At 42.8% G+C, this 16,411-nt stretch overlaps 1 protein-coding gene across 1 annotated transcript in view; it reads left to right on the plus strand.

The window, feature by feature from the left end:
• Positions 1–16,411, plus strand: part of LVRN (laeverin) — a 63,662-nt gene that overhangs the window by 43,203 nt on the left and 4,048 nt on the right. The window contains exons 13-19 of the mRNA XM_065406741.1: positions 2,322–2,377; positions 3,897–4,050; positions 5,633–5,727; positions 7,196–7,303; positions 11,306–11,476; positions 12,749–12,886; positions 14,764–14,839. Of these exons, the coding sequence (XP_065262813.1) occupies positions 2,322–2,377; positions 3,897–4,050; positions 5,633–5,727; positions 7,196–7,303; positions 11,306–11,476; positions 12,749–12,886; positions 14,764–14,839 (798 nt within the window). The remainder of the gene's footprint in view (positions 1–2,321; positions 2,378–3,896; positions 4,051–5,632; positions 5,728–7,195; positions 7,304–11,305; positions 11,477–12,748; positions 12,887–14,763; positions 14,840–16,411) is intronic.

Genomic DNA, 16,411 nt, shown 5'->3' on the forward strand with positions numbered 1-16,411 from the left:
TTGCAAAGGGTTCAAATCTGTGCCCATTAAAGTTACTGACAAAATTCACTTTGACTTTAGTGGGAACAAAAGTGGGACTAAAATAGCTTTTCATTTCAAGTGTGTGCTGAAAATTTTTTCATTAACATAGGACCAGATTCTGCCTGTAAAGCTGTCTTAATCAGCCCTGGAAGGATCTCCCACTATAAGGAGGTTCTTCCATGACTTCAAGCCATTGCAAAGTCTTACCAGTGTATGGGTGTTGCTGGGATTTACCTTCACTTAGAGCTGATGGAAAACATTCTGTCAGAACACTTTTCCATCAGAAAATGCTGAATCGACAGAATTGAATCATTCCACAGGAATGTGTTGATTCCATCAAAACTTCTGACGAAAATCTCCCTGACTCTCTGGGCAGTGGCCTCTGAGTCTGCTCAGCTCCTTGGGGACTTGGGCAGCCCTGAGAGGCAGCACCCTGGGGAGTTGGATAGCCAGGAACAAGCTGAAAAATTTCCATCGGGGTTCTCCCAAAATGGAATTATTTTTAGAGTTTTTCCTCTCATGAAAAAATTCAATTTTTGGCAGGAGGAAAATTCCGTTTTCCAGCCACTTCTACTAATGTTCTGCTAATCCCTGGTTGTCATTTCAACACCTTGTGACCATTGAAAGTTAATATAACTTAAGGCAATTTCATGCTGGTCTAACTTACATCAGAGAACTGGCTGAGCAAAGCTTGGGCTCAGGATAAAGGGAGCATAGAGATGAGCTTTAAGGCACCTTTACATTCTGCCTCAATTGAGTTGCATGGTGTAGCCCAGCCCCGATGAATCACTTTTTAATTACAATGTTTAGAAAATGTAAAGACCAAGGCTACTGAAAATAGTTCAACAGGGCCAAATCAACCACTCTGCTTCTGCTACAAAGTATAGGAAATAATGGCCAATATTGGCATAGGAATGGGGAGACATGGAAAGGGGAAATGCCTCCTATTGGTATTGCTTTCTTGACTTTATGGAAACTGCTCCGGAGGAGTTGCAATCCATGGGTATGGCAGGATTGGAGACAACAGGGCTGAGAGTACAGCCTCTCTAAGATGCATTCTTTTTCTTTCCTTCAAACCTGTATGGTTCCTGATCAAGCAAATTTTGAATGTCAGCCTAAATTTAGGTGGGCTCCCAATCTATGCTTTGAATCCTCTGTTGGCATTCATCATTGAGAAAATCCATGGGAACATGACAGAGCCATACTGCTATGCAAGCAGGAGAGAGATAAGCAGGAGCCAGGAGTTTTGACACAAATGGACCTGGACTCTGGTAAATGCTAGATTCACCTGGATTGCAGGAAATCCACAGATTCCTTGGACCAACCTCCCCACCCCCATGCAAGTTCTTTTGAGGCTGTTGGAGAAATTCTACCAAAGGAACAGTGTGAAATAAATTTGCAATTTAATTCCATTATACAGGTTTAACCCACAAAATTGCCCAATTAAGTTTATGCTAAGAGATATTATAGGCTTTAAATATCTAGAAGCTATTCCTGTAAATAGAAATAGGGAGGCAAAATACATGTGTAGAGGAGAATCATATAGTAAGAGGGTGAGCAAGCTGTGCTCCTACTCTGCTTCCTGGTTGCAGAATTTGCATAATATGCATAAATGATAGCGGGATAAGTGTCTTTTCCACAGCTGCTGGATGCATAGTCTGTTTTGCACCAGAACCAGAAGCTTGTAGTTCTTTTTACAGATTCTGGTTACAACATAAATAATCTTTGCACGCCACATAATCCAGTGCAGGATCAACCCGGAGATGTATTCAATGGAGAACAAAATTACTAACTGGAGTTCTGCCTATGGTCTCCTGTAGCCAGAACAACTCAGAATTCAGAACAAATGTAAGACACTCTAGTCTGGACTGGTGTGAGTACTTGATTATGAATTGGAGTCTCAAAAGAAAAAAAGTCATTGTCAAGATGAAGAAATCAGGATTTATTTTAGATACTGTAGAGCTTCCTCACTTTAATTTGCAATATTGCACATACTTAAGAGGATTTTTCAAGTTTAGCAGTTCATTAGCTGTTGCAAATGGGTACCAGATGTAGAATTTTTTAAGTCTACATACACAGAAAAAATTGTTCTTAAAGGCACATTGAGTAAATTATTTCAGCTCAAAATATGGGACCAAATCCTGCCATCCTTACTCAGGCAAAGCTTCCATTGAAGTCTATAAAGTTTGGCTTGAGAAAAGACTGCAGGGTTTGTCCCAGACTTTCAAAACATAACTAAGTATGCTTTTCCTCAAAATGATATGTTTGATCTACTAACACCACATGAGTGCTTTCTGCAGGCTATTCCAGTTGTCAACAGGTTACATTTGATAGACGATGCTTTTACATTGGCACAGTGAGTATATTTTGAGTCTATGATAGAAAATTGTTATTAATGCACTATTACATGACACTGTTATACTTCACATTCCTATTTTGACTTTGCTCCTTTGTCTCCATAAATACCCTGTAAAGAAGACAGACTTCACCAGGGAACAGTTTAAAAAAAACCATTAGGTCATCTAGTCCATCCCCGGCCAGTGCAGAGTAGTTCCTTACAGTATCTTTTCTAACTGTTTGTCCCAGCTCATATGTTTCAAGCAGTTGAGCTGCCACAGTTTCCATCAGGAGACTTTTCTACAAGCTAATATAGATCCCCATTAGGAAAATTTCTTGATGTTAAGCCTAAATTTCCTTTTTCTTACTTCATATCCTTGTTTCTAGCTATACCTCATTGTATTCAACAATTCCTTTCTGTTCCTGATAAGTAATCTTCCAACTACTTGTAGATGATTATCATGTCCTCTTTCATTATTGACACTGATAGAGACAGTTCAGGGGGGTGGGATTGCCCCGACAAGTGTTGGGATTCTGCAAAAAAAACAAACATATAACTTAACTTACCTGCACAGTTCCCTTCCCTCCCCCTCCCCATGGGAAAACTCCTTTAAGGGATATCCAAGTCCAGCTGCAGGTGGACAGTTTCATTGGAGCCATGCTGCCAGGAAGCTAAGGAAAACAGCAGGGAGCCCAGGAGTCAATGGTTGTCCCTGTGCCTCCAGCAGATACCTGAGATCCACAAAGGTATCAGAATCATTGTGGTCTATAGGTGGGCAAAGCACCCCCACAACACTGGAGGAGTTTGGAGGGAACTCTGTCAGGGGAACCTTAGCGTTTTCCTCCCCCCACTTTCTGTAGGTTTTCCCACCAGAGGGCAGTCTGGCCTGTAATAAGGAATGTGTAAAATGTACTCCTCACATATAGTTATGGTGGGGCTTCCCATGGAGGGTTTTGGATGGGCCCTCTGCAAAAGAGTGAAGTTTAGCCTAAAGTGTATTGGTGCCATTCTAACGATTAATTAATTAATTAATTAATAATGTTTAAATATCCCTGAATTACCATTTAATTGTTTATGCTTTTCGGGTAATGGTTATTCCCCAAAGCAGTTTATAATGAAAATCTGTTGTTCGAATATTTTAAAAAGACCATAAATATTGTATCTCCAAAATGTTATTACATAAAAATATAGAGGGAATCTTCACTTTATCCTAGTGAGGATGTTAAGTGGCAGTAGTGGACACGGGCCTGATCCTGCCAACACACCTTAGTGTAGTGTGTGCTTAATGTTTTGAGTTAGTTGAGTAGTCCCATTGATTCTTGGTAACAGCACGTGGCTCAGCAGTATGTGTTCGCAGGATCAGACTCTTAAACTGGTCACTATTGTATTGTATTTATTCTCATTGTCTGTCTTCTTTCCTAGACCCCACAGTATCTAGATGTTTTTTCATCAGTTATCTAAATATACCATTGTTGAAATGTGTGTTTAACTTGAATACCTATGCTCAGTTCTGTTTTTTTTTTTTTAATTTAAATAGGGCTGGATATATTGAGATTGAGTCTGCATTTGAACTAACAAAGTACCTTGCCAAAGAAGATGAAATATTTGTGTGGTATTCAGTACTGTCAAACCTAATACCTGACAATTTGGAAAATATTCTGAACAACTATGAATTATATCCCTTTTTAAAGGTATCATCTTTCTTTGTTAAATATTGGACAGTTTAGACCATTTAAATGACAGGATCCTACATGAATGCTTTATAAATGCTCAAGGATGTACCAGAAGGTACATTACTTTTTCGTTAAAATTTTGTTCAGCCTTTTTTTTTTTTCTTTTAAGAAATGGAAGCTAATTATTTGATTTGTCTATTAATCAGTCAAAGGTACATGCACATGCATCAGTTTTTACAAAATGGGGGCCTAACAACCACCACTAGTTGTATAGAATGCAACTGTTTGCTTGCATAGCAGTGCTTCTCCTAGAGCAGAGGTTCTCAAAGTATGGTCTGTGGACCACCAGTGGCTCCACTAATTAGGTGCCTGGACCCTGGAGAAGATGCACATCTAAGGTGAGGTGGTGGCCGTGGGAGGGGGCAGTGGGGTGAGAAGAGGGGGTGGGGGGAATTTGGGATGTGCAGGGCTGCAGCGGTCAGAGAAAGAGGTGACTTTGCCCAGCTCCAGGGCTGCAGCTGCCTGGGAGAAATGGCCTCCTTCCCAGCCTCAGCTCTGTGGCAGGGGAGAAACCCCCCTCCTTCCCAGCCCCAGCTCGGGGGCTGCCGCAGTGGGGGAGAGAAGGAGAGACCTCCCCCCTCCTTCCCAGCCCCAGCTCGGGGGCTGCCGCAGTGGGGGAGAGAAGGAGAGACCTCCCCCCTCCTTCCCAGCCCCAGCTCGGGGGCTGCCGCAGTGGGGGAGAGAGGGCACATCTATTGCATTAGAAAGGTAAGACTACTGATATTAAAATATGAGTTGTGTGCTTTTATTTGTAGAACAAAAAAACATTAATTATTAAGGTTTTTTTTAATATAGCGCTTTTATCCAAAGCGCTTTACAATAGTTAGCGAACGGTACAAACAATATTTGGAAAGATCATTAAATGGTCCACTGAGACCCTCAGCAATTTTCAAGTGGTCTGCGAAAAAAGAAGTTTGAGAACCACTGTCCTAGAGAACACACTACACCTGTGATTTGTAACGGCTTCCTGTTTGTTTTAACCTGTCATGTCCTAAATAGTTTAGGTACAAAATACTTCAGGCTGCCACTCGCCCTGTATGGTAACCAGATGAGATCATTTGAGGAAATTGAGCTAACAGTTCCCTTATTTAGTCCGCAATTCAGCAGGAACTTAGGCATGTGCTTAACTTGGAGTAGCGCCATTGACTTCAATGGGGCAAATTACATGCTTAAAGATAAATGTGATTAAGTACTTTACTGAATTTTTAATATGGAGGAGGCAAGGGATTTTTCCAGTATCCTCCTCTCTGGGACTTGCTTTCTTAGTTGTTCTTCCAGAGTCTGAATTTAATCTTCATATCAAGTTCCAAAATTCATCTTTTCTTCCAGGGCTAAGGGAGCTGTAATGGGAACACCTCTGTGTGAGTGGTTCAGGGAGAATTCTGTATTTTGGACATTCCAATTTTTATGTTTTATTTAAATTTTGCATCTGTACCCAGAGTTCCAATTTTAAAATGATCAAAATAAATAAATAAGTAGAGAAAAATACAGCAATATCATATCTAAATGAAAGTAATTTCTCTTTCTCTTCTTTTAAAAGAAATATCTGTTAAAGAGAATGTTGCCAATATACCATTATTATGCAAGTATTATTCATCAAAATGTTGATGCTTTGGCAGATGACTATTTTGATCAGTAAGTATTTTAAAAAAAATCAAATTTGAAGTGATTTGATTTGATAAAGACTTTAATGCAAATTGAAAACAGTATGCAGGAAAGATATTTTAATTAATTTAAGTGTAACTGAAACATTGTTATTAATAATGCAGTACTAGGCTTACCATACGTCCGGATTTTCCCGGACATGTCTGGCTTTTTGGGACTCAAATCCCCGTCCGGGGGGAAATCCCCAAAAGCCGAACATGTCCGGGAAAATCCGGCGCCACTGGGTGCTGGGCCGGGGGCCGGGGGCCGGGCCGGGGCCGGCGGTGCTGGGCCGGGGGCCGGGCCGGGGCCGGCGGTGCTGGGCCGGGGGCCGGGCCGGGGCCGGCGGTGCTGGGCCGGGGCCGGGGGGCCGGGGGCCGGGCCGGGGCCGGCGGTGCTGGGCCGGGGCCGGGGGGCCGGGGGCCGGGCCGGGGCCGGCGGTGCTGGGCCGGGGCCGGGGGGCCGGGGGCCGGGCCGGGGCCGGCGGTGCTGGGCCGGGGCCGGGGGTGCGCTGGGCCGGGGCCCGGGCCGGGGGCCGGGGCCGCGCTGGGCCGCAGGCTGGGGCCGGGCCGGGGGCCGGCGGTGCTGGCCCGGGGGTGCTCGGCCGGGGGCTGGCCCGGGGCCAGGGCCCGAGCCGAGCCAGGCTGGAGACGCTGGGGCATGGCCGGGGCCGGCCACCGGAGGGGGCCAGACTGGGCCGCGCCTCCTCCCCCCACCCCCCCAGCTTACCTGCTGCCTGCTTCAGGCTTCCCGCGAATCAAATGTTTGCGGGAAGCAGGGGAGGGGGCGGAGTTGGGGCGGGGACTTTGGAGAAGGGGTGGAGTTGGGGCGGGGGCATGGGCGGGGCTGGGGGCGGGGCCGGGCCCCCGTGGAGTGTCCTCTTTTTGGACACTCAAAATATGGTAACCCTATGCAGTACCATAAATGTGCATGATATGTGAATTTTAAAATGAAATAGCAGCAGCAAGATGGGCTGCCTGTTTTGTTCTCAGGATTGGGGAGGGGGGGTTTAGTAAATTTAGTACTAGAGAATGATTGTGATTTAATACCCTGGAGCATGATATCCCTGATCTATCCATAGAACTTTAGTATCATAGCTATTAGCAGGGCAAGTAGGTCCTCCTGCTCCTTTGTACCTCAGACCTGACCTAAAGGAACCACTTCTAAAGATTAGAGGTAGTTCAGTTTGCATGGCCATTGAATCCTTAACATCTCTGCTGAGACATGCCATCACAGTGGCAAGTGCAGTGTAAAAACATGGACAGATAGGTTTGTGGTGGGACTAGAATACATTTAAACCTTGCTAATCCCTACAAACATCTCTGTGCATGAGACTGCTGTTATTAGCAGACGACTTCCCGAGATACAGTGTCATTTGATAAAATTATGTTATAGTTAAAAATTATTCATTGGAATAATGCAAAATGTGTAATGTGTCCTTTTTTTACTTCCCTTCAAGAATTCATTTGGAAAAACTTATTAATACAGCATGTTGGCTGGGCCTCCAAGACTGTTTAAACCTATCTTCTGAACTTTACACTAAGTGGATGGAGAACCCTGACAATGAGTAAGAATGATACTGTAATATTATAGATACATATGTGTAAGTCAGATTTAAATTTAACAGGCCGCTACATGGGCAGGTAGTGTAGGGGAGGTTCCTTGTGTACTTCTCTTCTTCCTATACAGATTGGCAAGACCTAAATTATAAAAACCTAAATTGATATAATATTTGGTGCTTTTTCAGGTAAACTTGACTTTCGTGAAGGATGCAGATTGACTGCCCTGGAAATTGAACTCTGTCTAAGCACCAAAGAGGCAAAGTGCAGACAGGGCTGTGGAAGTATCCCTCAGTTCTAACCTCTGGTATTGTCTGCACCCATTTAATCTTTAGCTGAGCCAAACACTGCCAGTTGTGGTGGCTGTTTGTGATGTGGGCACTTGCCCATACCAAATCATTTCATATGTGCTACTTAACATCTATTAATTGTAAACAGCTTTTAGCTATTACAGACCCAGGGCCTGATCAGGCAAAGCTTACTCTAAATTGGAGTGTCATTGATTTCAATGGGTCTCTAAGAGGGCGTGTAAGCAGCTCATGACAGCTGTTGGCAGGACCAAGGTTCTAGGCAGGATTTTAATAAGCAATGCAGAAGTACCAGTCTGCCATGACATCCATTGCTCTATACAATATTAAGGTTGAAAATGTAAACGAATAAAAAGGCAGGCAATTCAAAAAGCAGGTTCCCACAGGGACATTAACTCTGTTACATTGCATACACTGTATATGTTACTGTCTGACTTTCACAGCTTCAACAGTAGTCTAAATTGTGACATATAGCATCATTGTGGGAAATTTTACAGTTGTATATGACATTGCTCTGGGGAGAACTTGACAGTTACAATGTTTTATTTTTGGTAGGTGTTTATTAAGGCTGTTTAATATGGTAAAAACAAATAAATCCACAATAAGAACATATCCAGAAGCACCCTAAATGGATTTCACAAACTGAAATCAAAAGCGCATGTTGGACTTTTATGTAACTAAAGATGGCCTATATTTGTCAACAAAACCGTGTTAGAGTATTCCACTGCAGAAAAGCCCATACGGCATATTGTAATTCTCCCTTCTCTTTCCCTCCCTCTTTTCTTGTTTTTCTATGCAATTATGATAGTTTTGGCACTGGTGAGTCTATGCTCTGTTTATTATTCTTATCATTTTTATATTTTTATTTTACCTGTTATAGTATAGTTACTAAATGTGATCAAAAATGTTGTCGGCTATTATTTGAATCTATGTTCATATAATCAGATGGCTAAGTCAGCTGAACTTGTAGTATTTATAGTAAAGTTTGTGGGGGGGTTTAAGGAGCTTTGTAATGACTGACCTCATAATAACGGCTTTTAAAGGTAAACTGAAAAGCTTTAAAATGTTACTCACTATTTAGTATCCAAAACAGAATATTCTTCTTATTGTGTATTGTCAGCTGTAAATACTGCAGTTAAGGATGCAAGATGATTTTAATCATAATCTCCTATTTTCAGTTGTTCATAATTAAGGCTACAATTTTGGCACAGAAATTTTTAGTAAATTTCACAGCAGAGGGGTCGGGGGGAAATAAATTATGGAAGGATGAGGATCACCAAATAATGTATTTCTTGCTACGTGCACCTACACAAAAGCTATTAAGTAGCAAAAGCAGCTGTGGTTATTAATAAGGGTGAGGCTACGGTTGGGCGTAAGTTGTAGAGTGAGCCCATCCCACACTTAACCTACAGTGGAACTCCTGTCCCAAGGAGCTGGGCCTGGCTCCCCACTTCAGGCATTGCAATCCGGAGCACTAGGTTACAGCACCACTCAGGCTTGGCACCTCGACCCCTCCACAGATGGAGACAGAAATTGGATGGCTCAAACCTAGTGGCACTGCAACCCATACATCAGGTCACAATGCCACTCAGCTGGGGGAGCGGGGGAGGAATCAAATCTGTTTTAATAGCCATTGCCAAGATTTCACAGACTTTATTCAAATTCATGATTTCCATGACCTCTATGACAAAATCAATGCCTTATTCATAATTTTTTGAAATATTCATCTTCCAGGCTGAAACTTTCCATGCTTAGTCTGAATCCAAAATCTCACTTTTTCAAAAGTTTGAGTTTCTGTTTTTGAGTTAGGTGGAGAAAAATATACTTGTTCTGATTTCATAATGAATAAGACCTTTCTTTCTTTGCACACAGTTAATTCACACGACAGCTAGTCTTTAAATCTTTACATATGGCCAGTCCTCACTAAGGAATGGCTGCTATCTATATTTGAAAAAACAAGTGCAATTATGAAGTGATAAGTGATTCAAATATGTTCACTACTAAGTTTTAACAAGAAAAAATAGCATAGAGGTGAGGAGGCTCCCTAAATTTCAGTTCATGGATTCCCCCCCCCCCCCCCCCCCCCGATTGATCAATATTTAGGAAGGTACAATTTTTCTACACACTGAACTGGAAAACACACCAAACCTGTAACAGACACAAGATCTGCAGATAAATCCTTTTGGGTGCTGACATAGTGCATTCATCCTACCCCCCAAGTTCCTTTTCTCCCACAATGCAGTCATTCTGCCATAGGCTGACAATGTCATTATCTTCCATAGTGACATCCCCACAGGCTTGAAAGGGGATATTGCTATGGAGAGCAACCAACTCCCGATCCCTTTCTGCCTAGGCACGCTTCCTCCTGACCCATGGAGCTCCAATCAAGTGGACTTGGGGTAATGGGTTTTTATAGGATCTGTGGAAAGAACAAGCTGTGGAGCCCCTGCTCCCCTCTTCCCACAGCCACCAGCCAATATCTTCCAGGTTTTTCTTCCTTTTACTCGTGGGAGCAATATGGGCCTAACCTATTCCCTGTGGCATTGGAGAACTGTGTCGCACTGCAGCTCTACAGAGCTGTGTGCTGCACATGTGTATAGTGCTCTAGATAGACTCCCCTCTCCTCCTGCATTTTCAGAATGGTTGAAGTGCAAAGCCATGGAGCTGCGTAAAACAAAATGATATAACTCTATCATGCCAGAAGTAGGTTCCCTGCCCCATTGTTTCTCCTCAGTTATTTTCCTGTCCATTGTTTTCCTTTTTTCTGTTTTGCCCTATTCTTTTAGAACAAGGACATGAAATTTAAAAAAACTATGCTAGTTTTAATGGTAAGTAATTTAATACAGAGACATTAGGAAAATAGAATGTTCAGAGTCTTCTAGCAGTGGGCCCCTTCCTGCCATAGGGAATCAACCAAAAAATCCAGTTGATATAAAATGTTTGTAAAGTGCATAGAGATCCTCACATGTATGATATGTTATTATTTCAGTAGAATAGTTAATATTGCTAGCACCAAAAAGATTTAGCACCCTGTGCTGTTTTAGTGTTAGTGGCACTTTTGACTGTTGCAGAAGAAACACAAACATTTTCACTCTGGTCTCAGCATGTAAAATGTAGCAGTAGGTGAACCCGAAGGTGTTTTGGATTTGGGTTTTGTTGCGAAATTCATCATCACTTTGTAGGTACCACCCTCTGAAGTGTGGGTAATTGGAGACAATCTGCTGCATGGAGAGGCGACCATTCTCTTTCTTCATCTTGCATTCTCGAAACATATGACATTCTTCTTGAAATGGACAGTGTTTTCCTATCACCTGCACTGCTGGGTTAGGCCCTTCCAAAAGGCCTTTCTGAGATGGTGTTTTCATGCAAATTCATCACATTAGGATGTGACATCACCATATTGTGATGTGACACAAGGATGTTAATTATATTGGCTAATATGAACTATTTGCCCAGCCATATTAAAAAAGCTATTCAGTTCACCTTCAAGCATCCCTGTTGTGGTAATGCTTGAATAATAAATGTAAAAATGCAGTGCTCAAATCTAGTTGCTTTTCAGATTTTTGTTCTGTGTTTAGTGCTCTGTTGTGATTATTTTAAATTGTAATTGGTTAACATAATATATAACTTTCTGCCATATGTTAGCTGCTTGTTTTCATTTTATAGCAATATGGTGTCAACAACTATTATTCTATTTTACAGGATTCCCTTTACTATTAAAAGAACAATCTGTTGTTATGGTGTTGCAATGGGAAGTGATAAAGAATGGGACTTTGCATGGAAAATGTATAATCATAATAATTCCACAGAAATAGATAAGGATATAATGCTCTTTGCCATGAGTTGCACCAGAGAGTCATGGTTGCTTTACAGGTGACTTTGATCAAATCATATTTTTAATGTATTTAACAGTAAATCATTAATTTCTTGGTTTTAAGGGCAAAAATAGATATTAATTCAATAATAAGTTATCCATTGTTTAAAGTGCAGTCCTACTCCTAAAAATGGCTTTATAAACATTGCATTATTGAGTCCATAATTACCATAATTATTATTTCTCAATGGCTTCAAAGAAAATCTGCTTAGCTTATAAGTAAAAATATAGTGAATCTGGATTCTGTGATCGTTTATGTCCACTTTGCACCACTGAGAAGCACAAGATAGACAGGCAAGCACAGCAGCTCTCTCTTATTGGGGTAAACTCCACTGATATAAAGGTTGCAGAGGCAGCATAGCTGCCTCCTGTGGCAGCCACTTCTCTGGCATGGGGGGCATGTCAGGAGATGGAGGGAGTATATTGGGGTGAGGAACAGAAAAGACATGATAGAGCAGAGCATTGCTATGCTGATGCTCCACTTTTCTGCGGTCATTTAAGGACCTTATGCCAGTTTTATAAGTTAGAGCTTGTCCTCACCAGCTCTAACCAGTTCCAGGAGCTTCCCCTGGCTCCCTGATGGTCCTCTCCTCCCTGTGCCCGAGAGAGTGAGAATCCAATGCGTTTTTCCAAATGGCAGTCTGCAAAGTCACTTAGGAAGAGGAAAGTCAAAATAGGCTCATTCTGTCTCACAAACAGTAAATATTCTGCAATTAGAAATTAGTTAACAATCCTGTCTCTGGTGTGCAGCCAGAGAAAATTCAGGCGACCTACACCTGCCTTATGCACCTGTGCATGTAGCAGCTACCAGTGGAGAGCGTCTGAGAACATAGCTCCTTTGGCAGCCATGTTGCTCTGGAGGGTGAGAAGCACTCCTTAGGCACTAGGGACTTAACAGAAATGCCACAGATCTCCTGGGTATCTTGACATACCCCATTGTGGCATGAAGGGTCCTGCTACCTGCTCACTCTGCAGGAGGGCAAACGCCAACCTTGCACCTGACAGGATGAGTCCATAGAAACTAAGAGTCCATGGATTTTTTTTCTGTGGAAGGGATAATTTGCCCCTAACATTTCCTGAGAAGTGGAAAGATAAGGAAAATGAATATGCCCATATCCCGTGCAACGCTCTTTCTACATTGAGAAGGTAAACCCAGTAAGTAATGAACGGTTAATATTTATATTAAACATGATACTCTAACGATACAGTCAGCTCAAAAGGTCAATGTTTGTATTCTAAATAATTATATTTTTAATGTATTTTTCCAACAGATATTTGCAGTACTCACTCAACAATTCATTGTCTTCTGATAATATATCCATAGTCATTTCAAATGTGGCAGCTACTGAGATTGGCCAACGCATAGCATGGGAATTTGTAACAGAAAATTGGCTAGTTTTAAATGAAAGGTATGGTAAGCAACCAAATTATGTCGTTCATCTTTATTTCTGCAGTTGTTTCTCTGACTCTCTTCTCTACCTTAAGTTTGAGCTGTAGAGCCCAATGGCAGATGTTCTACTCCAGAGGTGCCTGCATTTCCATGGTGGTCTAAGTGATTCCTACATACAAAGGCTAGAATTATTAGAAGGGCTCAGCTTTCATTAAGGCACCAAAATAAGTGGCTGGATTTTCAAAGAGCTCAACGGAAGTATGTGTGTGTCCCCGTAAGTGTCTCAATGGGAGCTAAGGGGTATTGACCCGCTTTGAAAAATCTGGACCCTATTTTGGTGACTAAATGGGAGCTGAGCTTTTTGAAAATCTGGCCTTAACTGTAAGATGGTGAGCATTTAAAAATCTGACTCATAGTGCAACCTTATAAAGTGCTTTGTGGCGAAAAACATTATAAAAATGTGAGGTTTTACTTATTGTTAAATAGCATGCAAACTGGTGTACTCCAGAGTTCTATATACTCCATACAACACAAATATTTAAATTGGAAGCACTGGAAGGTAGTTGGATCCTATAACTCATTGGTAAGAGTAGGAAAGGGTATGGCCCAGATATTGTGGCAGGAAAATGGCTGGTCATCTAGGAGTGAGATGTTGGGAGCAGATAAAAAAGGAAGGATTAATATGTATGTGGTATGATTCCGGAAGCAAGGAGAATGAACAGAGGAGGTTTGAAGAGTGGTCACACATGGGGGGGGAAGGGTAAGTGGGCAGGAAGGCTCTTGGATCAGATGACATGGGGGGAATGGGGGGCATGTCAGGAGATGGAGGGAGTATATTGGGGGTGAGGAACAGAAAAGACATGATAGAGCAGAGCACTGCTATGCTGATGCTCCATTGTTCTGCGGTCATTTAAGGACCTTATGCCACTTGTATAAGTTAGAGCTTGTCCTCACCAGCTCTAACCAGTTCCGGGAGCTTCCCCTGGCTCCCTGATGGCCCTCCATCCAAACTTTCAGATGGAAAATGCTATTGCTCTTTAGTTTTATCCATCATGTGTTTATCAAGGCTATCAATATAATGGTTTAAGACAATAAAGGCTTCCTGTATATGAATATGAAACTTTCCAGTTCAGCCTCTTTACAGAGTAAAGCCTGGGACAAATTGTATGGCAAACATGCAGTCAGTTTTTATACGGTAGGAAAATGCATTCTTATTTGGAAATGTTAGATGCTTGCATAGGGGAATCCTGCATGGCATAAAGCTGGGATAGCTTCACCTACACAACGTGCTCCTAGCCTCCCCAGCATAGGAGGTGAAACAACAGGCCAAATGATGAAGGGGGCATAACTCCCATTGAATTAAATGATTATTTAACCTGCTTACTCCAGGCCTGGATAGAGTCCTGGTATAGTATCTTTTATATCATAATATGCCATGGCTCTGATTCAATACATTGATATTTCTCTTCCTCCTTCAAACTCTTGCACCTGATTATTTGCGTGTGACTGACAATGGATGAGCATATTTCTCTAGTCTCTTCTAACTTGATTATGATTTTTAGCTGTGTAAAAATGGCAGAGTTTACCCGATTAGACAAGTCAGAGTGAGAGCAAACCTTTTACAGAAAGGAAAATTATTTGTAAACTGCACTCTGCATCTGGCATAGATATCTGCCTCACTAATTTAAACTCTGAGAATATTTCTTTAAATTGGGGGGGAGGGGGAAGAGGAGAGAACTCGGACTACTAAATTTCAGTTTAGACAATAGTTTCAACATAATAATACATTAGGCTTGGCGAATATGCTTGCAGAAGAGGAACGCAGGCTGATGGCATATTTATCAACATATTATCAAAATGCTTCTCTTCCTGACTGATATTTATATTACTTTATAGGCATAGGAATGGAATACTACAGAAATTATTGAGAGTTATGGAAAACTTTGTCAATACAGACTTACAGATCCAAGAAGTAAGTTACTTATATGCCATTGGATAAATAACTAATTTAAACCTTGCTGTCAATTTGTAAATAGTTTTTTTTTAATTACATATTTCTTGGAAAGCATGAAATGTATTGAATAAATATATGGAAACTCACTGTGGTTTTTGTTGAGACATAGAGATGGGGTGCAACCAGAATTTTCCTAATGTACCCAACCCAAATCCCTCACTGCCTCTTCACCCAGACCTGTTCTCCCCCCTGCACCTCCCCCCTGCACCTAGCTCTACACACAAACCCCTCCTGCTGCCCCACACCCAGCCCTGTGCTTTCCCCCCATATTGCCATGCCCCCAGCTCAAAGTTCTGTCCCCTACACCCAGCCCCATGCTCTTACTCAGTGAGGCACCATCCTCATCAGGAGGCAAACTGTCGTGGGAGCCCTTGGCCCCATCCTCCTCCTTCATATCAGCTTCTTAAGGAAGCACCAAAAGCCCAGATTTAATCCTTCAACTTTCCCTGCTCCACTTCTCCCTGGGGGGTGGGGCTGCCTAGTGCCCATAGGCACCAGAAGGACTGCAAAGATGGGAGAGCCAAGCAGGTGCACTGTGTCACAGAACCACTCAAATTTGGCCTGGCCACCCTTCAATCCTGACTGAGGGTGGGGACGGCAGGGCCAAATTTCCAACTCCAGTCAGAGGCCAAAGGCAAGCCTGGGTCCCCTAACCCTCCTCCCACATTGCAGCTCTGCACAGAGATCAGTGATTTTAAAAAATTTACAAGCATGTGTAACCCACACACCTCCTGGGTGTGGTGTTCTGTCCCATCTAGTGGCACAGAGACCACTTAGAGAGAGTTAAATGAGTCTACTCTACAGCCTTAGCTAACAGCCAGTTGGCTTTTAGCTCATGGGGTAGAGGCTCATGCACTAAGCTCCAGAGGTCCCAGATTTGATCCCACCCGCTGACGACTGGGGTCTGTTGATGTTACAAATGCACAAGAAATAAACTTACAAATGTGCACCCACAGTTTCACTCCCCAGTCAGAGGAATGCATGTGCAAATGGTAGTTAGTCACCACTGCATGAGTGTTTGTACAATTTGTACAAATGATTGTGGCAGTCTCCTTGCCCAACTCATTCCACCATCCTCCTGGCTCCCAGTCTCCTTGTCCAACCAGTCCCAACTTCCCCTCTCCAGCTGCACTCCCATTCTCCTTGCTCCACCTCCCTTCCCTACCCCTGGCTCCCAACTCCAGCCTTCCTGCCAACCAGTCGGAGAGCCTCTTGTCTCCTCCTTCCCCCCCCCCCGCAAGGTTTTAATCCCAACCAGACCTACCCTGCCTCTCCTCCCTCTAGCCTCCCTGCCTAACCAATCTCCAGCTCCCAGTCTCATTGCCAAACCAATCACAGCATCCTCCCCTGAGCTCCCAGCCTCCCCACCCAACCTGTCCTTGCCTCTTCCAGCTCTTAGACCCAGTCCCTTTGTTCAACTACTTTCAGTCCCCCCACCAATTCCAAATCACAGTTTCTTTCCCTGTTCCAGTCCCAGTCTCAACAGACTCCTTGTGCCAGTCTACTTCCTTTCCTTCCTTGGGTCTGGCT

Source organism: Emys orbicularis, chromosome 6 (assembly GCF_028017835.1).
Source record: "Emys orbicularis isolate rEmyOrb1 chromosome 6, rEmyOrb1.hap1, whole genome shotgun sequence".
In the NCBI taxonomy this organism is placed as follows: domain Eukaryota; kingdom Metazoa; phylum Chordata; order Testudines; family Emydidae; genus Emys; species Emys orbicularis.